This window comes from Alligator sinensis, unplaced genomic scaffold (assembly GCF_000455745.1).
Source record: "Alligator sinensis unplaced genomic scaffold, ASM45574v1 scaffold569_1, whole genome shotgun sequence".
In the NCBI taxonomy this organism is placed as follows: Eukaryota; Metazoa; Chordata; order Crocodylia; family Alligatoridae; genus Alligator; species Alligator sinensis.
In genome coordinates this window covers 2962265-2986135 of record NW_005841914.1, presented here as the reverse complement: position 1 = coordinate 2986135, position 23871 = coordinate 2962265, and the positions used below count along the sequence as shown (strand labels likewise).

At 42.8% G+C, this 23871-nt stretch overlaps 1 protein-coding gene across 5 annotated transcripts in view; it reads right to left on the bottom strand.

Moving 5' to 3' along the window:
• Positions 1-11904: 11904 nt before the first annotated feature.
• Positions 11905-23871, bottom strand: part of VPS13D (vacuolar protein sorting 13 homolog D) — a 187331-nt gene continuing 175364 nt past the window's right edge. For 4 of the 5 annotated variants that reach the window (XM_025198111.1, XM_025198112.1, XM_025198114.1 and 1 more), the window contains 3 exons: positions 21556-21687; positions 13769-14009; positions 12422-12559 (listed from right to left, as the gene is read on the bottom strand). In XM_025198111.1, coding sequence (XP_025053896.1) covers positions 12428-12559; positions 13769-14009; positions 21556-21687 — 505 coding nt within the window. In that variant the 3' untranslated portion in view covers positions 12422-12427. Of the gene's footprint in view, positions 12560-13768; positions 14010-21555; positions 21688-23871 lie in introns of all 5 variants that reach the window. The other variant, XM_025198113.1, reaches the window with a different exon arrangement.

The following is a 23871-nucleotide window of genomic DNA, read 5'->3' as shown; positions in this document are numbered from 1 at the left end:
CTCACAGAAGCTTTACAAGAAAATGCCTATTAAAGACCACAACTTGGATGCTTTTGGAGATACCTGTATTTGGACACTGTGATAAGGGGAGTGCTGCAGAAACTGGACAGATACGGCTTTCCGTCGTGTTAAGACGTGGAGGGGTCGGGCAAGGCACTGAGCTCACAGGCATCCTGCTCCAACCCACATTCATTTGTGTAAAGGAGGTGATTCACTGACTCTCTTAGCTGCATGGCCAGGGGGAGAAAACAGGCCGGCAGTGTCCATGCCTGGGGCAAACCCTGCGGGTGCAATTCCAGGAGGGGGATCGAAGTGCACCAGTTTTATCCATGTTAGGGACTCAACGGTCCCCAGCTGAGCTGCTGCAGCAGACGGGGACTATTTTGGAGATGCCAGCATGGCAATGATGCCAGGGCATGGACTCTGCTGGGGTGAAGGGCTATAATGGCACCCCTCTTAACTTGATGCCCAAGGCAGGTACCCCTCTTACCCACCCCGAGTTATATTACTGCAGGCCAGGCAGCAGCTTGCTGAGCTCCATCTGAAGGATGCGATTTCAGGGGCTTGAGGGATGAAAATGGGAACAATCCTCCTTTGTATGAATCTGGCAGAGGTGTGATTTATACCAGGAGCGTGGCTGTCTCCATCAAATACGTCCTGACAACATTTCCCTCTGGCTTGTTTTTCCAGTGTCCCCTAACTCTCTAACCGCCATTCATGCCACAGAAACAAGCCTGGCTTCGTGCCCATGACCCTGATCCCATCAGGTACTGAGCAACCTCAGCTCCTACTGATTTTACTTCTCAGGAAGTATTGGCCACATGGTAAGGCCCTCGTCTTTCCAAAGATGTCAGTCTTCTGCACCCATGTGGCCTTTTTATATTTCTTCTCCTCTAGGGCTAAAACTCATTTGAACATGAGAGGGAATAAACCTTTCATCAGCTTTCCCAGGGCATCCCAGCGGTCCTGCCTGGGACCTGAGATCAGAAACTCAAAAAGCTGACATTTAAAGAGTTTCATTATGACTTTTTCTTCAAAATGTGACCCTTACTTTATGCAATTTGAAATGAATGGGGAAAAAAAAAGAAGGAAGAAGGGAAGAAAAGGACATTTGTTGCACCAAACACAGCAAACTGGAAGGCTGAGTTCAAAACAAAAATGAGCAGGCTTTGTAATATCCCCAACAAACCAAGTGGAGTTGGCCCGTCTTGTAGGTTGGGATTCAAGCAGTCGTGTTTGCTGTATGATTGACAATGCTGAATTGAATATGTTAAAAACCTCCAGTGCAAGAGGAGGCTGCAGAGTCCTAAAAGATTACTATAATTAAAGCAAAACTATTCATTTCTGAAAAAAAAAACACAAGGAACAAGCAGCATCCAGCATAGTCATACGAGACTGCTGAGGGATCTGGATGCTCCTGTATTGGAAAGAGAAGGCAAACCCGAGCTTGGAGGGGAAAACTCAAGGGAGTTGAGAAGAGAAGAATATACTAAAGGGATTATGGAGAATAAATAGGTTTTTATAAAGAGATGATCAGAGGGGCAGGTCGTTGAATAGAGGAGGAGGGGAAGGAAATTAGCAATTCTCAAATGGCCAATAGACTTTTAAAAACAAAACTTCAACAAGAACGAAATTAAGAAGCCAGGACTATTGTAAAGATTAGCAAACAATTAATATGGGCAAAAGAATGAGAATTGGGACACAGCTCATCTAGTTTGGACAACAGACATCCTAGGAAATTATGAGAATTAGTGGATGAATCCCATCAAGGTGTTTTTTTAAAGTCATGGGGCAAGTGAAAGTCTTGGAGGCTTAGAAGTAAAGAAATGTTGTATTAATCATTAAAGTAACTCTCTTTACGACTGGAGAAATAATGGAGTGCGCAAGGAGAGAATTATTAAACAGCTGGAGGACCTTGTAACCATTTACATTTCTGAACACGGATCTTGCCACAGAATCTCGGTTGTCTTCTAGACCAGCATTTGGAGGGGAAGCAATAGATGGGCTGTTTCATACAGCAAAGAAAACAGATGTGAAAAATCATTTAAATTGGCATGGCTAGGAAGGCGGTCAAGTGAACAGGAGTGATTTTGGTCTGATCCGTCACAGCTGGCCAGCGGAGACACTTGGATACAAGTTCACATTTTGAAAACACCCCTACATGTAGGGTATTTTGGGTCACTGTGTTTCAAATATCTGTTTCCTTCTTTTAATAATGACTACATGGTCACCAAGTCCTTTTCCCACTTCTGTCTATGGATTCCACTGGCTTTAGCTCCAAATTGCTCTTTGCTTTTCTTCCTGCCAATCACAGACATGATTTTCAGTTACAAAACACCCATAACGAAATCGCCTTTCGCCACACATCAACTTTTAAACAGCTGTTGAAACAAATGCACTTGCATTCACAGCAATGGCTCCCCCGCCCACTCGTTTTTTTCGAAGAGCCCAGTAGATTTCAAATGTGTGTCTACCCCTATTTCCTTGGGAAAGCAAGTGGTACCAATAACATTATTGGGGGAGAAAGGGCTAGAATCAACTAGTGTCTGATTCTTCATCCTCCAGCATGGAAGGGGAGGGCAGCGGAAGGGGCTGAGCGATGTGGGCAGACAGGAGTTGGCAAGGGCTAAAGTTTATAGTGAATACAATGACTTGTGATCCCAGAAGGGAGAAAGAAGCCCGTTTGCTCTGACCACAGTTGCCAACACGCATACATTGCACTCTGGTTCATTCTGGCTGCTTTCACTTCGTCCTCACTCTGAGCTGCTGTTACAGCGACTACTGTTTAGAGCAGAGTTTCTCAACCCGTGGGTTGCAAAAATATATGAATGGGTCGCGAACAAACTTTAAAAATGGATCAATACGCTTGTGAAATGATCTGGGGTAAGACTTTAGCCAAGACACTTCACCTTTTTTTCCTGTTTCTTGGTTTATGGATGTGATAATGGGCATAATTACAATGATTTCCATCGCAGAGGCACTGTGCCGCTTACTTGATATTTATAAATGGTTCCTACTGCACCTATTGTAGCAATACACAATTGGATATTTTGAGGCATATCTGCAAATACGGCGACTGCCCCAAAACTGCTCCTACCTCAGCAGGTTCACATACATGCTGAGATATGGGTTTTTTTAGACCAAGGGAAACCACATCTTTTGATATGGGTAACTAGTGGAGATAGGGCATGGCCCCTCGCCTGCCACTCTGCAAGACGTTTGGCTGCAAAGGGAAGTAGAGATGCACCTATTCATTCTGCACTGAAAAAGTCACAAGTACCTGCCATGTTCCTTCCCTTATCAGAACTGAAGTCCAAGCACACGCACCTGTATTTCAAAAGAACATAACAGATGTCATCTAGCCCAGTACTTTGCCTCTCTCAGCGATAGAGAATGGATCCCAAGGGAAAGAATATAGAAGCAGGGCACGTCCAGGCTAATCCGTCCCCTGCCCCTCTCACCCTATAGCTTTCAGAGGTCTAGAGGTCCTGATGTTGAGGTTGCACCCCTAGCTATCATGTTTAATGCCCACGGATGGACCTGTCCTCCAGGAATCTGTCCGATCTCCTTTTAAATGATCGGGGATGCTTGGGCACGCAGGTTGAGCAAACAGAACTTCAGTCTCCTCGCAGAGCTACAGCGCAGGGGCACGTCCCCCCCATGTTATTAAGCAACCATGAGTAGCTAGGCACTGTTTACTGAGCAAAGTTTGCCAAGGCCTTGAAGCAAGCCACTAGGTATGGTGAGTGACCTTCCAAGGTCACACCACTGTTTGCTGCCAAGCTATGGGGAAAGCCTTACACCGTGCTGCTGGCTCAATAAAAGACCCATTAAATACAGGCCATTATGCATCCTGTTGTGTCCACGTTCGTGAAGCCAGCAGAGAGCTGGGGTAGACATTTCACAGTGATGGTCGGTTTTCAATCATGAAAATCCTCCGTGGCCACAACATTCAGGCCATTTCTGCAGAGGAAACAATTGTCCTATGGCTCCTATGCACAGTTCTTGTCCTTTAAGTGACCCATCCATTTACCCAGAGCGTAAACCCACATGAAAGCTGTTTACTTCTCTCGTGGCCTTTTAGTACTTCTGAGTCAGACCAGAATAAGCATGAGGTGCAAGGTTATTCTTGTCCCCCGTGAGAAATATTTGTGCTGGGTACATGGTTGCAGCAACAGCGTGTTGGTTTCCAAAAGGGCCCTTGTAAGACTGGAGTCAAAACGTATTAGGCTACAACATTGCTGTAGAACAGGCCATTAATAGAATTGATATAATGGAATAGGCATCTCTTATGTAAGCACATCTAGCTCCAAGATTATTTTTATTTCTGTGTTCAGTGTACTGTAATTCCACTGAGGAAAACAGCAAACATTATTATTCAATGCTTGTCAATGGTTAAAGAGTTACTAATTCATTTTTTTTGGCAAGCCTTCTCTCACATGACTGATGCTACACGCCAGAGCTGTCCACCGGTATTGTGCAAACCCAGCCAGAGTGGAGGAAGCAACCGTCTCAAACGACACATCGGGGGCGTTGGGACGCTTCACAGAACTCGATGGTTTGTGGAGATCTGGGATGGGTTGGCATCTCTCACAGAGAGGGTACTGGTTAATCTTTGGTCCTCTTCTTTCTCTGTTCCCAGGTGTTCCCTGGGTTGGCAGCTTAGCATGGGATGCTGCAAAGAATAATACTTTGTCTTGATATACTGCCTCTTCTCCAAGGATCTGAGTCCTTTGCCACCATCAATAAATCAACGCTCACAGTGTGGGAGTAAATAATATCAGACCCCTTGCAGATGGGGAAATGCGGGTTTTGTCCTTCCTAAGAGAGAGGACTTTCTAATTACTGCGACTGCGTTTGGATTCCCCCAGAGATCACAGAACGGAGCCCAAAACTTCTATCCTCCAACAAACAGACCATCTTCCTTCTCTGTAAGAGCTGTGACCAGGGATCTTGATTTTCTCCAATTAAAAAAAATCCCCAACTTTTGGTTTAAAAAAAAGTAACCCCAAATGATTAAAATGAAACATTCCTATATACACATCTGTATATTAGTGGTGTTGCATTTTAATCATGGAAAAGTGTGCATTTGGGGTTACTTTTTTTTTTTTAAATCGGAGAAAACCGGGATCCCTGGTCATGACTCTAAAGTTGAGTTCAAGCGGATCTCTTTGCTCAGTAGTCAGAACAAACGTTTAAAAATATAAATCTGGCAACTAACTGCCACGGATTGAATCCTTACAAACCCTCCTATCGCAGGAAGCCTGTCAGTCATACCAATAACTGAACACTTTATCAGCTTGTCCCACTAGGCTTCATTGTTAATATTTTAATTTTTGTTAGGTGATTCAGACATTTAAAACTGGAACAGTTTATTATCTGCAGTCCCAAAAGCCAGAAGCTGAGTCCCTGTAACCAGCACAAGTAATGGCATATTCTTCAAGGAAATGAAAAGGGCCACAAGCTTTTCCCCTCCACCAATCTTAAAACCAGAGGGCAAGAATTGAAGTTAGCATTTTTGCAGAGATGGAAAGTCACCTTGAGATTCAGGCACAGCCAGAAGGAAGCAGCAGAGACAGGTTCTGTGCCCAGCTCTCATGCAAGTTTCTCAATGCCTCTGATTTCCCCTCTTTCAAAGCAATATTACACTGCAAGCGTTAAAATATATAAGTGCATTTTGAGATCCTCAGGAGGAAGGTGTTAGGGATGGGTTAAGAGCACTGCGCGGTTGTCGTCAGCACAGAACTCAAAGCCATCACTTGCACTGATCAGCTGTACATAAAAACGGGAGCAAGTTATTACGAAACTGAGAACACGTGAGAGCGACGGTTGAAGTCGACAGACTTCAAACAATTAGCCAAGGGGCAAAACTTCCCCCAGAAAGACTTCTAGCCACTTGTCCTTCTCTCCACAAAAATGTAAGCACTACAATTTTGGTAAACAAAGCCGCCTCTCTCAGTTCAAGTATTATCCATCTCTGAAAAGTGCCTTTTGCATGCGGTTCCTTGCATGCTGTTCACACCATTACAATTATGCTTATATAGTACCACATAGCCCAGGACCATTTTCCATTTTGCTGCTCATGCTATTGGGTTACGAATAGCCAAACCCTCTCGGTAGCTGAGCAGTCCACATTCCAAGAGCGATGAGAAGGAAGAGCAGAATTTGGACGTCCATTTGATACGAAGATGGACCAGCCAGGGCTCTCAATCACACCCCAGATTCATGAATGCGGGGGAAATTTCTGATTCCGATTTTAAATTTACGGCTCCAGTTCAGCTCTGGCAGAAAAATGAATGACAACATTGCACAGAGATTAAACATCAACTTTATGGTCACAGGAAATTTGTGGGCGAGGTAAACACAGAACCTACTTTTTTATGAGTCTAGTGAATTCTTCTTCAATGGCCACTCAGAAAAAATTTATACGCAGCCAGAAAGATTTAGGTTGGATGTTAAAAGAAAATTATTTAAATAGCTGAAAGTCCCTTCCAGCCCTACATTTCTACCAAGCTGTGCTTTACTTATTCCATTTTTTGAGTATTGCCCTCTGCAAAGAGAAACTTCTGTTGTTTCATACCTAGATTTTTGCTTTGCATTGTATTAATATACCTGATATAAATGGTCTGATTTAATCCATGTATAGCACCTTTCTCCCTGACCGCATCAGAGTAAGAGATCAGTAACCTGGGACAGTCTGTTTTAAGCTTCCACATACGACTGACATTACCTTTTCTCCTATGCAAAAAACTGTTTTGGTTCAAAGCAATCGAGCAGCCCAGTAAACTTGTGAAGACATATGCATGGGAGGCCTAGTTCTAGTTTTAGACTTGTGTAATGGGATGTCGTCCCCAATTGTGCATCAGTTGTGGGAGTTTTACATTTGTTTTCCACAAGAGCTATTTTTCTCTACCCTTCTACATGCTCAGACTTGTTCTCCAGGTCACTGCAACTGAAACTGTATTTCCTGAATGAAAGGGGAAAGGTACCTGCAATTGTTACTTGTAATCTTTAATTGTTACCTGCTACTACCTATCAGCGTGTCTAGTAAAGAGGCTGCATAGTTAAATATAGCTGGTCAGAGTCACCCAGACCATTTTTTTTAAATGCAATCTGTTCTAGGCAGGATAATCTAATGGAGGCACTAGGATAAACTTTTTTTTTTTTTAAACACGACCTGTTTTCCAAAATAATTTCATGCTGTCTGTGTGAAATTAATGGAGAAGTCATATGAACATCTAACTTAGAAATGGTTGCCTACTAGCCAATAAGAAAAAGCCACTTTTGACATCTACAAACCATGAGGTTTTAACCAGATCATTCCTCAGACTCAGGGAAGAAGTCAAATCCTCACAATAAGCTTTTCCAACTACCCAAGGAAAATAGAGAGCAGATGACCAACTACAGCTTTTGGATTTCAATGTGCAAACCAGGCCAACGCCAAAACCACCTCCACAAACTCCAACCCACACGTCCCCTACAATCAACAAATCTTTACAGCCACAACGCAGTAGATCAATGGAGCAAAGAACAGGAGGTCTGTGGATGCAACTGTTGGGTTTGGAGAAACTACAGGTAAAAGAATAAAACCATTGGATTTTTGTGCCTCTTTTGCAACACAGGCAAAACCGCTGCTGCTTTAACTTGGTCACTGATCTTGCTCCTACTGAAGTCAGAGCATTGCCATTTATTTCAATGGCAAGAGAGTCTGAGAGAGGTGGTGAAAGCAGTAAACCAAAGGCTTTAAGGTTCATCCAATGCTGCGTTTCCCCCCTTCATCAACTCACATACTACTAGATAGGTTTTCTACAAGGCAGCATATACTTTGCGCTACCAAATCTGGAGTGGCAACATAGCTGAAAAATAGTCCTATTACTTTAGTTTCTACGAGTGTATTCTGTGCTCATGAAAAATAAGGTTCAGGGGGATCTATTTTCTAGCCGTGCATTTATATGACTTCACAGCAGAGTCAATTTGGGCGATGAGCATCAGCATGAGCCTGGCCCATTTGGAAGCGTTACCACTGTCCTCCCTGGCGCTGCACGCACTCATAGGTATTGCTAAAACTTCCAAAGGGAATATCCAGGAATTCACCATGTGAAAGCATGTCCTGGGTACCTAGGGGGAGTTGTAGGAAGGCATGGGAGGACGATGAACTTTTGAGTGCAAAGTGAGCAGGTTGCCTGCCTGAGCAAGAGATGCACTGGCATCTCTCCAGACAAACCAGCTTTCTGGGTTTGCAAGCACCACCAAACTTTGGGGAGAGGTTTCTGGATGGGAGCGGGGAGCCTGGGTTAATTCTGCAGTGAAGACCTAAGTTCAAGGGCCATGGCTTTTGCTCGCTCCAGTCTGGAGTATTCTATTTCAGAGAAATCTTGGCCGCAAAAACGGGTATTTGAAAGTGCAAAACATATGCGTCTTTCTGGTAAGTCATATTTTTGTTGCAGCTCTGCCAATCGGTGCCTGGGCTCACAGAGGCTTTCATTAAGTTCAGGAATGAATATTTTTCTGTGACTTGCATATTTGTTGTTTGTCACCTTCCTGCCCACCTCCTCCTGCGTATAAATAGTGGCTCTGCAAGTGAGGGTTGCCAGCAACCAGTTTCCAGGAGAACAGCATGTTCCTACAAAGGCTAGTCACAAAGTTGTAACCCCTGCCTTCCAAGCTTCAAACGAGAACATTTTACAGGAGTGGACTACAAAAAGGAAACACCCAATGTGTACTAGTAGCCAGATAACATTTTTTTATTCCACATGAGGGAGGAATACTTTAATAGGAGTAACATAATAAAGAGCCTTGAAAGGTTTTTATGATCACATTTGCTTACACAGCCTAGAACCACAGATTTAAACTTCTTCAAAATTATTCTGAAATACCTTTACGCGTACACATTGCTATTAGAAATGTTCTCCGACTGCTTTACCGTTAGCAGCTCAAACAAGAATAAAAAGCAAGTCCGTCTAGGTGGGCAGAGAACATGCTGTACAATTTTCAACAGAGGGGGAGAAAGAAAAGACTAGGTAGTAGAGCATCTTCAGTTGTATACAGCACTGCTTCCAATAAGTTTCACGCAATGCATCTGCATCTTTGTGACATGTTCTATACGTCTTTCAGAGCAAGCCAAGGTAGATCATAACTTAAGGCAGTTATGAATAATTTCATGTTAACTTTAACATAAGCATAAAGTCGTTGGCTTGCTCTTAGGTGTGTATTTAACATGAAGGGGGGGGGAAAAACCAGCATCAGCTTTAATTATTTTTTACCATCTCTTGGCAAAGTTTCTGACAAGTTAGAAAGTCTAATCAAGAGATGTATTTACACTATCACATTTCTGTAGGGTTTTTTAAAGGTACATTTACATAGTTGCCATTCTCCCTGCCGTCTTCACTAGAAGCAGGAAGGGGCTGCTACTCTATTTTGTTTGTAGTTGAGAAGTATTTGTATTCAACAGTGATGATGTGGAAAGCAAGATTATCCACTTAGTGCTCACGATTTGAAGGCAGCCCTTAACGACTATGTAATTCAATAAATGCAGCTATCAGTTCTTGTTTGTTTAAAGCTTGTGTTTTAGTTCTTAGAAACTCTCCGAGGAGGACAAACTGGAAACCTTCACTTTATTCTCCACGTCCCCAGAAAACTATTTTTGAATATGGGTCTTGGAATCCGAGAGTTATTTATTCACTTAGTAATAGTTTGGCAGTGCCAATAACAATAGGAAGCCCTCAGCAAGAATTCTTAACAAAGGTATAAAAATAGTTGGGTTCCAGTGACAATATCTTCACATCACTCCAGCTCCAGATGGTTTTAAAAATGCATATTGAAAGTTCAACCCAACATCTTAGTGCAAGAAAGGTTAAATGAGGTAAAAATTCAGCCTTCAGCTCTGTGGAGGCCATGCCCTTTACAGTAATATGGTGAAGGCTCCCATCAGAGCAACACGTGGCTGCATGTTTGCTTTGAGAAGGAACTTTAGTCGCTGTTTGCAGGGAGGTGGGGATATCAGTCCTAGACTACGTGCGTAACACACCTAAAAGTTTTCGAACCACACATGAAATTTCACTTTTGTGTCCTGCCGGCGGCTCACGATTTCCTACGGTCTAAATGGCAAACTTTATTTACTCTATGGTCATGACCACCAGCCATTCCTCAACAAGTACTTTCCGAAGCTTGTAAAAACATTCTCAAATCACATACGTCATTTACTATCTCCCTGAGCAAAAAAATAATTACATTCAGGGTGTAAGCTTTTTAGCAGTGCTGCTATTGATGTGCCTTGCTGCTTAAAATAGCATAACATATCTGCCCCATAATAAGCAAATGATCATTTAGGAACTTTCTTCCACTGAGCCAGGATCAGTGGCATAAAGATGGGAACTGTCTCTTGATATTTTTCTTAACTGGTGTGCGATCTTACAAGAATACTAGCTGCTTCCCCCTATAACCCACAAACCCACCCAGCTTTAATAGCTGTGTGCTCACTGCAATAAATATGAATTACATGGGACAGGAGCAGTGAGCTTAGTGGTTGAGTCCAATGGGACTGACACGTTAAAGCACTGTTGAGCCAATGCACTTGTTGAATTTTTACATTTTACTTGAAAAATAAAATATACAGAGAAATGTACAACAACGTGATGTATTAAGCCAGCTTCATTTGTGTAACGGACCTTTATGGATTTTAAATTCCAAGCACAGACCATCCACACATCCGCTGACCATCACAGCTTCTCCCGACACAATGATCCTCTGCATTCAACATATTGCAAGATTTAAAAATGGTTTTACTCTAGCCTTCAATTTAAAAAATATTCCTATTGTGTGCCTTTAGTTAAGAATATGAAAGGTAAGCGAATTCAAGTGTAAAACTTCTGTGGACTGCTCATTTGTAATCAAAAGTTTAGAAAAAGAAAGTGTGCTTAGAAAACCTGAAATCTGCTGAAATCTGTAAAACGTTGCTCCGTAGTTTTGCGGAAATGGTGCGTCTCCCGGGTGGAACATGCACAGCAGACGCCGTGCCGCAGGAAGGATTTCGGTGTAATCACCTGAACTGCCTCCTGAGATGCACAGCAACAGAGCCATTAAAAAACGAAACAGAAAAGTCCTTAGATTTTTTTTAACTGGAAAAAACACCCAAAAAACCCAAAAAAACTTAGAAAAGACTTAAATTCCAGGAAAGAAAGAGTCAGTTTCCTTCAGCTTCGACTAAAAGGGCAAAACGCTGTCTCCTCTCAAAGCCTATGGGAGCAATCTCTGCTCTTCTTACAAGGACACTGTCAAGGTCAAGGAGACAAACCTTTGACATCTAGCACAGAGAGAGGCAGAGGGAATGCTTTATCTATTCTGAAAGCTTCTTTTGAAAAGTTGGGTTTTTAGATTCCAAAACAAATGCTGCAGTGATTTGTTCTCCAGATCAATCCAAACCGTTCCCAGCAGCTTACCACTAAAGAGCAACTCTACAACCACCAACTAATATACTTGCTGGATCAAAGCGCAGGAAAAAAAAGATCCGTTTCAAGTGCTGTCCATTCCAAATATTTGTAAAACATCTCACCAATGTCCTCTTGAAACCTGTCTGCAGGGGCAGTTCCAAGGCCTTCAATAAGGGTGTGGATACCTTCCTGAAAACTGAACTCAATCATTTTACCAAAAAATGAGCTTGTTTTCCAGGGCTTTGAGAACGTGGTTGAACTACCTGAACCAGAGAGCCCCTCCCCAACTTACTCCCAACAGATTCACAAAAGCAGGATGAATCTGCTGTGATAAATGAAGTGGCATTTCTGGTAGATGACTATGCATCTGCTTCCAGCTGCACTGATGGCGCTGAAAAAAAAAAAAAATAAAAAAAATCAACACACAGTGCACCCTTATGAGACTATTCAACAAAGCCACCCCGTGCTACAGGGCTTCTGTGCTCTTCCAGCTCCAAAGAACTATAATGAATATTTTTTTATTACATCTACATTCCTCCACTCACAAGAATAACTTTCTACAGCGAGAGTGTGCAGCTTCAATTAGTGCATTAAGGCTCAATATAGTTTCTCTTTAATTTCTTTACAGTAGATAGACCTTTATACATAAATCACACCCTAGGTCTATACTTTCTTATTTACATCAAACAGTTGTACATATATACAAGGTAACAAAACACAGGGCTTCTCCCAGGACTAAATGCATTTAAAATGTGGTGGTTATCGAGCTAACACTGAAAAAAAAATCTGGTTCACTCATAATCTAAATCACCGCATAAGAGCAAATACTAATGGTATTCATTTGTTTCCAGTGCATTGCTTTCTATAGTTACAGAATACATTTCCCAACATCGAGATTCTGTTTTTTCCTTTTATTTAAGAGACAGGAGACCTTTCTGTCCCAGACTGGTACTTGCAGTGTGTAAAGTAAATTCCCTTTGGCAGGAAGTGGGATGTTTTCAGGAGTCCAGCTCCAACTGTTCTTGATTTTCACTAAGTCTTAACATAAGCTGTTGCTCATAATAAAGGCTCTTTGCATAGTTTATTTCTTGAGACAGCTTTACTGCGAGGACTTCAGACTTTACGTGAACCTGCACAAATAAGAGATTGTGTTACCAACACAGTATCTATGGCGTTGAAAAAAAAATTACCACCACTGCTAAGAGAAACAGAAGTATCCATTTACAGTAAATATATGATTACATGAAAGTAGACTAGCTATCTATCTATCTATCTCTCTCATATGAAAGTAGAGCTCATCCAACTAAAATGACCAGCCTGGTTAATTCACATTAAACAGGCAACTTCTTAAAGAGCAGAAAACTGGGAACTGGGAGTCTTAGTTTCTTGTCCTCGCATTCATCATTCTAACTCTTGATAAAGCAGAGCTTCCCTTACCTACCTCCGTGTTGAGAGCGGGTGAAATAATGTTTGTACAGGAATTTAAGATACTCTGATAGGAAGTACCTAGAGGCATTTTACGTATGTGATTTTCAGATGAAAAGGCGAGGGCAGGATCTTCTTATGGTATTATAAGTACCCTGGGTAAAACATCTCACTTCTGTTTCTCCTCTTATATATTTTGTCTGTCTTGTTATTTAGACTATAACCGCTCGGGGCAGGGAGAAGCCCTTGCTGTGAGCCTGGACAATGGGGCTTTTAGTGCTGCTGTAATAAAACAAGCCAGCTCCAACAGGATTAGAATGGAAAGCTACGACTGTGAATTTTATGGCAAAGATTAACTTTATTACAGGCAAGCAATACATAGGTGTGTGGAGGGGACTGGAGAGAATAGTTTCTTTTTAAAAAATGCAGTGTACAAGGTGAGGAAGAAAGGACATCATGCTCTGAAGCAATCCGATAGATGTCCCCATTATATGGAAGAATAACTTGATAAGGCTTCGGACTTTTTTTTGGCCTCCAGCAATCATATCCTGGTTGATGCACAGTCTACTCATACGGACTACATTTTTTGCCCTCAAAAAGTAGAACACTCCTTCATATCTGTCGGCAAATGTCTCCCTGTTCAAGGAGCTGCTGGATTTCCCCATATCTTTCTGCTGAGTTTATAAGAGCAAAAGTACCTGAATTATTTCTGCACCCAAGCCTCTCTCGTGGCAGGACAAAAAAAGCCAGAAAAAAACCCGTATTTCCTACACCACACTCTTCCTGCAGTTTTCGTAATCAAGCAGCGCAGAAGAATGTTCACAGATGACAACGAAGCATTTGATGGTTGTATTATATCCCGGTATGCAGCAGAAAACATCACTTGAGGGGAAGGGGAAGTACTAGGTCCTTACCATAGGTTTGTGATGCGATGGGCCTGGTATTGCTACACCGCTACTTGTGCTCACAGCTTTCTTTGTCAGCTGTACATAAACCTTCCCATGATCTTTTGAAACAAGGCAGTGGTAGAGATCATCATACTTGACTTCCAGGAAGATGGCGTCCCGGTCAACATAATCTCCACGCTTCAGGAAATAAACAGCTTTGGACGAAATGAGAACACAATAGCTGTCTATGTTCTCCACCACTATGAAACTACAAAATCAGAAAGACAAATCAGTGCACTGCAGCCTATCAGGTTTAATAGCTAAACTATGGAGTTGATAGGTAGTTCTCTTCTACTTGCCACTCATTTTTTGCATACTTCGCAACTCTACCTGAAAAGTGAACTACATAGCATATAATGCTGTGATAATTCACAGTGTGCAGCCCCTTGGCTTCAAGGTTTCATATGAATTAATCAAAAGTAAACTGCAGGATATCCCAAACCCAAACTACACAGTAGATACAGCCTTTGGATTAAGTACCTATTTGCTAGCTTTGAGAGCTTTGGTTATACAGGAGGCGTTGAGGTTATGGTCAAAGCATCAGGTACACAAGGAATGGAAATGTGATAGAGAACGTGCAAATAAAACAGCAGAAATGAAGTAAACACACACAATATGGCCTGAAATGTAGATGGGGAAGGCCAGCATCTCCTTATAAAGGTGGCATATAGCTTACATGTCAAAAACATTATTCAACAGGGTTGCGCTGAGTAATTTCTCTGTGTCTCAGGCAACGACAAGAAGTATTTTTAAGTTAACTTCAGAGCTGGCCGTTCTTTGTAAGGCTGTTTTGCTGAACGGTGTTGTAAGATACATTGCTGAAGTGCTGTTCCATTCTTCAAGGCATGCTGCAAAATACAGTGTTTCATTTTTTGCTCCGTGCTTTTTTGGGGGATTTTTTTTTTTTTTTTTTTTTAAGCGACTTAACCTGCTGCCTGACTTGGTAGCTAGAGAAGAGGAATTAGCTGTTTAACACCGAAGGTGAAAGGTTAAGCAGCAAGCGGGAGGTTTCCCCGGAGAGATTAGTTGGTTTGAGCGATGAATATGGAAGGGAGAAAAGGGTGAATTAAGGAGATTAGAGAATTACTGTGTCTGAAAAGATCAATGTAAAAATAAAAAGGAAGGGAATACAAAATTGAAATAGATATTTTACATATAACACGACACTGAGGCCTCAATATAAATATAAGCCACCACATTTATGGTCTATTTAAAAAAAAGTGCATCTTGATTTCTTGATCCAGCCTATTAAGTGAAAATGTTAAATGGATTTTGAAGTATTATCTATGCGCTGTCAACAGACCACCAGTTTATGAACAAGCCTGTAGGAAAGAGTCTATTCTGTTAGAACAGGAGGACAGCAACTGGAGGATTTCTTTGCCAAAGGCAGCATCTGCCCTGGAAGACTCGGTGATTGCATGATGCTTGGTTAAATCGTGTATGGATCTCCAAATGGCTCTCTCGCAATGAGCCGAGTGCTTCCTGGGTGCTGCAGACATGGTCCATCTAGATCTGGACACTAGGGCTAAGTACACACAGTCAAAAAGACTGAGGCTGAATCGAATCAACGTTTGCAGGTTTCTGTAAACTGTCTAAATTGAAGTGATAAAAAAGTGAACTCACGGTCACTTTTCAAACTCGAAAGGCAGCTGGACCCCTGCAGTGGCTCGTACCAGCAGCTGCGGGGCCCTAGATCCCAGCTCCAGGGGAAGGGAAGCCCACAGCGGGGGCTTTACTCTCCTCTCCCCAGCTGGGAGCCGGGCCAATTCTCCTGGCCAAGGAGGGAATTTTCCAGGGGATGGAAAAGCCCCCCGCTGACAGCAGGGCCAGTCCTGTTCCGCTGGAGCAGAGCACAGCACACAGCTGCACAGCATCCTGGGATGCTGGAGGACCATGAATCACGTTGAATCAGGAGGAGATCTGGGACAGAAGTTCCATAAACCAATCTGACCTAAATCTGATACTACATCCATCCAGGCTTATCTTAAACCTGTTCCAGACATTTTGAAAGTGGTTTAAGTGCACCGAACTTTGGTTCTGTTACAAGTTTAAACTGGTTCCCGATCGATTTAAGAAGTTTGTGTGTAATTTCTGTCCCTAGCCTAGGAAATAAGCCAGTGAAGAAAAAGCAGGTACTGAGAACAGCAGCAACAGGCCAAAAATGTGGTATGAATCAAACTTCCAGGCAGGTATAATGAAGGATAGTGTATTGATACTGCCAGGGCAAAAAAAATCCAAGTGCAAGTGTTTGAGGCACTGTTAACTCAACCTTTGCACAATATGCCAGTCTGCATCTGAATGAGCCATTTGCTGTAAAAATAATGTTAGTACCAAAGCATACAACAAGGCCAGGTAACCAGATTTATTTCCCCAAAAAGGTGCTTATGGCTTAGAGATGCCGCAATAATAACAACCCCCACACCCCACTTTTGGGACTGAAATAATCATGCAGATAACCTTGAACAAATCTTTTCCATCAAAGCCTACTGGAAGAGGGCTCTGCATTTTGTAGCCAATCCTTGCCTTGTCTCTTCTCTTTGTCTCCTAATCAGGCCAGGTTTAAGCTGCTTGTCAGTGTAAATGCAGATAGCATGATTAAGGAGAGGAGGGTTTTTAAGACCATTTAAATGCTTCTGAAGTTTCAAACAATAATTGTGTTAATTACTATGCTTATCTATTCTACTAGGTAGACTGCATAGATCTCTACATACCTGCTAAATAGCACACCTCCAACTTGTCCGACAAAATACAGATTAGCCAATTAAACCCATCTTGCTGTGTTCGCCCTCCTTCAAATAACCTGAGTGATACACACATTGGCTGCATTCCTTGCTTCATACACTTTTTTTTAAATCAAACCTTCTCCCTTACCTACTGCCTCAAGGACATGAAATCAAAGCACACATATTGCCAGTGTATCTGCTGCGTTCTCAGGGCTTAGACTGAAAACGTTCTTTTCTTACGTTGCTTAAAATTACTCTTCCTAGCTAGCAACCCCGACTTTCATTTCTCTGCTGGATTCAAGCACAATTCTCATTATTCTTGCACAAGATAAAGGCTAAAATGTTGAAATTCGGAACAATGAGACTGAGACAGCTGTAGTCCGCTAGAAAAGAACCGCGTTGGCTTTGTTCAAATGAAATCGCAAAATAACTTGAAAATCATTATAAACATTTGATAATTTAAGAGCTGCGTAACTTTAGAAAGGAAGAGTGAGAGGTAACCTGCCAAGGAGGTATACATAGCAGCTGTCATGCATTTGGCATTGGTTCACAGAAGCCCGAGGCATCAAATGATTTAGATGTCTAGGACCCTGAAGTTATTAGCTCATATTTTGAGAAAAGCCTTAGTAATTTTAAGTGTAAACCATGCAGCTAACTAGAGACTAGTAGAAAACGAAATTTCTCCTTGCAACACAGCTGTGACACATTCTGTCTTCCCATTTTGAAGATGGGTAAATAGAGGCACAATGGGGCTCTGGTTGGTATTAGAAGCTTTCAGTGTTGGCCCATGAAAACCTGATTGCACTGTGTTTCCATTAAACTACATTAAAAAGCAGCGGCCACATACTATTCTAAGTAAATAACTGCTGCAGGACAATTATAAAAATGTCAAAGGCAAGGTGACAGTCTTTACAGCAGCCAATCCCATCATGTCACTGTTTCCACTACACACACACACATCTATATCTAGATAGATAGATCGATCTACACAACAATGCTATATTCTAACAACATAATCTGATTAATGGACAGGCTTGCTTCCTTTTATCAGAGTTTTTTTTTTTATTCCAATGAAGGTTGGGTTCTGTTAAATCAAATGCTTTTAAAGGCAAGGGGACAAAAAAGAAAAGAAAAAGTTCCCACTGAATGGCAAGAATATTGTCTAAACAACAGCAAACAAATAAATTAAAAGAAATTACTTCTTTCTGCTTTAGACTGGATATTAAAAGACGTGCTCAGTACCAGCAGCTGCCACGGAGTCCAGTGGGAATACAGTTACTTGACACTTTGGAAAACTTGGCAATTAATTTCTACTTTTCAGAACAGGCTGCATTACACCTTTTTTCAATTTTCCTGCAAGGTTGTCACTGGGGTAAGGGATGTATTTTGAGGACCAGAAGTATAAAAATGGAGAACAGTGATTTCATGGTGAAGCAAAGAAATGTTAGCAAATTTGTAGCTAAAGCCCTACTTTTTTTCTACATTTGAGTCATACACCATGACTTCATTTTCTTTTGCCAACACACATCCTCTCTCCTGTGCCTAGTTTTCAGAACTTCTGTTGAACCTTTAAAATATTGGTTTAGCTTTTCTTCATATCCGTACGTTTCTATGATTAAAATAATTAAATTAATACAAGAAAATGAAAAATTAAATGAAACACGATCCAGTAGAACAAAGCAGAAGCAACCAGATCTCTGGAGAATTTGTTGGTTTTTAACTACATCAGGAAGTAATTACACAATATTTTCCAGAAGTAAAACAGTGAGCCTAAATGGAAAAAAATGTGGAAACATTTAGTTAGAACAGTAGAGAAAGGTATTAAAGCCCCCTTTTATGGATTTAACTCTGAAGGAAAATATGCAAATAATCAGGTCTCTAAATGTGCTTTTAATTACAATGCTAGGATAAAAGTCAGAGGCACAATTCTGTACCGGTTTTCCATGACTAGAAATACTGTTTTCTTCTTGAGAGATACGTTTAATGGTAAAAAAGTCAAGAGTAAATGAACAATCTAATTAAAGAAATCCAAATGATTCTGTGAAAAACAAACACAAACCCCATTCCCCCCCAAACCACCAATGATATACTCATTTGGGTGGTACAAACTAAGCGTTACGTATGAAAATCTCAGCTGGAAAATCTATACAAAAAAAATTCAGCTGTCCAGGCTCAGTTTTTCCCTTAGCAGAAGCCAGATTGTGGTCTCCTGACAAGGGAAATCTGCCCAGTGTGGAAAGGGGGGGATGGAGGGGGCCAGAGTGCAGCAGCCACATTACTAAAACCTCTGCCCCTAGTTTGCTAACACAGCCCTGAATGCCTGGGTAGTAGAGACGGATGCGGCCTGAACCTGCGCCTCCTCTGGGAGTCTCCACTACCACGCTCCCTTGAAGCACAGGCAGCAAATTCAAGCTGCTCTCCCGTGCCAGATCCTCTCCCCTGGGGGACTGCAGACAACTGCGCTGAACTGCACGTTCTCCCTGGAACACGCCTGTCCCCAGTGGCAGAGTTCGAGGAGGGATGAAAGTAGATTGCAGACCCCGTTTTAAACTTCAGTCCAACGAATGGGCTTTGTCTGTTGGAAGCAATTTTTCTTTGGATATTTCACCTACGTTCTTCCTTGCATGGTCTGAACCTCATGCTAAAGCCAGTTGGTGGTTGCAGTGGTATAGCTGGGGGGGAGGGCACTGGGGCAACTGCCCCGGGTGCCAACTTGTGGGAGAGGAGGGTAGTGGAGGGGGAAAACAGCTGGTACATGCTGGCAGCTGTACAGCTGCATCAGTGGCATGCTGGCAACTGGAACTGGCTGCCCCTGTGCCTTGAGTGCCCAGTTGCATCCCTGTGTGGCTAGGTGGTTGCCTCCTTAAGACATATTTAAAGATGCTATTTACCAGTCCTTTGTTACACACATACCTACCTGGCAGGGGAAACACTGTGTATCTGGGTCCATGAAGGTAGTTTTCCTTCAGCCCTCTCCGGGATAACTGTTCTTCTGGTGTGGTTTAGCACCCACTGAGATGCTGGGGCTTAAAGCCCATTTTATGGAAATGGAAGGCTCCTCCCTAGCTTGCTCCTGAGGCCGTCTGGTTGAGGGCGGGTGAAACTTGGGGGCCTCCGGTCCTGGGTCTGCACGTAGCATGCCCACCAAAAGATGCTGGAAATAGCTGAAGCCCCTGGCGGGGGTGGAGGATGTTTGCCGGTTGTAGGGCCACTTATGGTTCTGGACTGACTCATGGATTTGGACTTGATTTGGCTTGGAACATGAGAAAATTCTTTAAAAAACCCACAAAAAACCCACACATACAGCAAGATCTTCAATGCTGCCTATACCACTATGTTCTCATGTGCTTGAGTCAAATTTCAGGACTGGTTGTTCTAATAAAAAAAAAAAACATTTTTCAGGATTATTTTGGTTCATTTAAAAAATAAGCAAAGTTTAATAGATGTCATAGACGTTATGGCTGGAAGGGACCTCCAAGATCATCAAGTCCAGCCCCTTGCCCCAGAGGCAGGAAGTCAGCTAGGGTCAAAGGATCCCAGCAAGACAAGCATCCAAGCATTTCTTGAATGAGTCCAGAGCAGGTAGGTGCCTGCACCACACCTGGAGGGAGTCTATTCCAGGTCCTGGGGGCTCAGACAGTAAAGACATTTTTACTATGTCCAGCCTAAAATGGTCAGTTCTATTTCTGAGCACTATAACAATGCTCCAAAGACTTTGGAGATGCTCCATTATAGTATTTATGCTTTAATATGTACAATATAACCTTGAATGCAAGCACCTAAGTACACTCAAAATTCCCTACTTCCCGCCAAGGATGCAATGATCACTAGTGTGCATCCAATGAGTGCTGATGTAATTATAATGCTTGTGGAGCAGATGCCATATCTATCATGCCTCTGAGTTTGAAAAATAATGAGGAGAAAGGAAGAGAAGGATACGGAAGGGCAGGGAATACCCTAAATTAGATAGATTAAGGCACAAAGCCAGATGCCCAGTACTATAATTCTGTATAACTTCCTTTTCTCAAAAGGAAAAAATACATATAAAAATAAAATCTAAGCACTTGGAGAAGATGGTGATTAGGAGCAGTCAGCATGGATGCACCAGGGGCAAGTCATGCCTGACCAACCTGATTGCCTTCAAGATGACTGGCTCTGTGGATGCAGGGAAACCGATGGATATGTAGCACCTTGACTTCAGCAAGGCTTTTGATACAGTCTCCCACAGCACTCTTGAAGCAAGGTGAGGAAGTACAGGTTGGATGAATGGACTGCAAGGTGGATAGAAAACTGGCTGGAGCACTGGGCTCAAAGGGTAGTAGTCAACGGTTCGATGTCTAGTTGGCAGCCAGTATCAAGTGGAGTACCCCAGGGGTCAGTCCTGGGGCTGGTTTTGTTCAATATCTTCATTAACGACCTGGAAGATGGGACAAAATGCACACTCAGCAAGTTTGCAGATGACACCAAGCTGTGAGGAATAGCAGAGAAATTGGAGGATTGGACCAAAGGAAATCCCATGAGGTTCAATAAGGAGAAGTGCAAAGTCCTGCACTTAGACGGAAATAATCCCAAGCACCAGTGCAAGCTGGGGATGGACTGTCTAAGCAAAAAATGACATGGGGGTTACAATGGACAATAAGCTGAATATGAGCTAACAGTGTGTCCTTGTTGCGAAGAAGCTTGATGGCATACTGGGCTGCATTAGTAGGACTGTTGCCAGCAGATCAAGGGAAGTGATCGTTCTTCTCTATTTGGCACTGGGGTAAGAAGCCACATCTGGAGCACAGTGTCCAGTTTTGCCACTTCTGAGAGATGACATGATGTAACATTAGTATATTACATGGAGACACTTGAAAGGGAGGCAATGGTGAAAGTTGCCAAGCATCTGTTCCATCCTCCAGGAAATCAAAAGAAAGAGAAATAGATGAAATGGGGGAGAGAATGGTTTTAGTCTTTATCACGAGGACACAAAAAATACAGTGCATGTAGTGAGTGTATTGTAAACACTACAGTTGCTGGAACAGTACTTACAACTCATCTTGGATGTTGTCTGTCAGCTTGAAGAGCTGTTCTTGTCCTTCTGCTTGGCTTTCTGAATACCGTGGCAGGAGCCCTTGAGGATTTCTACAGCAGCGTGGCTTCCTCACTCTCTCAGCTTGTGTCCTACATACAACACATGCGCACAAAACTCAATTGCATTAATTCACTCAATATATTAAGTCACTGTATAGATATGGTGCATTTTTGACATAGAAAAGCCACTAAATTATGCTTTTATTGGCACCTGATCTATTTTTAAACTGTAATACAGGTTCCCTTGCTTTAAGCTGTATGTGCGTTCCTGGAAAACGGCACATAACTCAAACTCGCATCAAGGGAACCCACTTTACAATGTAACAAATAGGAATACGTTTCAAGACCTCGATTGTTCTGACACCCAGACCCATTTCTACCACTTTTACAAGACAATTTTGGTACTCACCAACAGAAGACAGTACACAAAAGCACAGGGCACTATTGTCACAACCCAAAGGGTGTGATTTTTGTTTGTGTGTGCTTCGGCACTGCTAAACTGTTCCCACTAAATTATAGCTTCTTTGCACGGTGGAGTTTTCTGCTGCAAAAGAGAACCCCGGTGCAAGGGAGAATTTCCCGCCAATTTGAAGCTTTCTTTGCAGGGTGCATTTCTTTGTTGCAGCACAGAAATGCTCGTTGCAAAGAGTTCCCGCCATTTGTATGCTAATTCGAGCCCCATTATTGGCCAGTTCTAAATTATTCACACGTGGCGGCTAGTGATTGGCTTGCTAGCCGTACAAAAGGCTTGAGTGGTTTCCGCCCAAGTTGGAGGACTCCACAAACACCGGGAGGAGGAGACTTCACGCTGTGTGCAGATCTCTAAGCGCTGCGGATCCTTACGGACCCAGTGCATTTCAAGCAGGCAACGGAGGTCTGATCAACCTCTAGCCTCTCCCCGTCGTCGATCGCAGTCCAGACGTATCCCTTCCCGCGCGCAAAAGAACCGGACCCGCGGAGCCTAGCAAACTTCGGGCGAGTCCTTGACCGACTTCAGAGCTCTTCTACCCGGGTTCGAGTCCTGCAGGTTTATCTTCCCATCACCGAAAACCCTTGCGACGTACCCTCGTGCCCTGCAGGTTCGAGTTTTGTTTTGTTGTCTGTCTGTAACTGCAACTCAAGCAAGTTTTCCAGCCTACACCACTGCCATCTCGGTGTAAGTAAACAATCTTTAAAACTACCGCTAAGCGTTTGTGCCTAATTCCAGCTCGTCGGCCTTCCCCCTCCAACCCGGCGTGCCCGGGCTGCTGGCCACAGCCCACGTGCAGCACGGAAAAGGGCTCGGGTCGCTCCCGGCCCGCACAACTATCATAATGGAGATGGCAACTACAGAAACACATGCCGCAGACAATGAGTGAGGAGCACAGATCCACACAGGAGACTATATTTTGGCGTGCGTCACTCCCACAATGCACCACACAAAGCAGCTGACTGCGGTCTTCCACCACACCAATTGCATAAGAGTGAATGTACCTCGCACATAATTAATTTTTTTATATAAAAAGGGTCATCGCATAAGAGCAAATTTGCACATACAGAACCCGCATGAAGTGAGAGAAACCTGTATCATATTTGGGGGTGGTCTAAGCAAATATGCAGGTGGATCCACTTTTTTCAATTCTCCACTGCAGGCAGGTCTCAAATGGAAATCAAAGCAATTTGAATTGGACTGAATAGGATACCCAGTTCTGCTTTACTCTCTGCCTCTTCCAAATAGCACCACTTCAGGTATGCTGCATGCTCTTCAGGTATCTCTTTCGGGTTATTACTTCTAATTCTTCAAGAGGTTATTTAGAGTCAAATGGCGTATTTCTGATTAGTCCACTCTGTCTGCTCTTAATGCTTTCTACAGGCCCTGCAGAATGAACTGCTTTTGTCCTTTTGATCTGAAAGGAAAAATCCCACATCGCAATGAGGTTTTTAAGCTGCTTGGCAATAGCAGACATGAGTACTTGCCTTCTGCAGATGTTTTCTCTGGAGTCTTGTTGTTTCTTTAGTACCTTTCCCCTTCAGCAACTCTGTCCCCAATTCACCAACCCTCCCCAGCCCCCAGTCTTGAGTTCACAAAAGCCTATGCTTATGCTATATATCTTATTTAGTTAGTCTAAAGTGTATACCCTTCTGGGACAGACTTAGACAAGCTTTTGGGTATCCCCAACCATGCAGTTGGTCTAATAAAAGAAATCACCCGCAAAAATTCTTGTCTTGCACAAATTCACTTGACATTTAGATTACTGCCGCTTTATTCTGCATCAGGGATGTATTTGGAGGAGT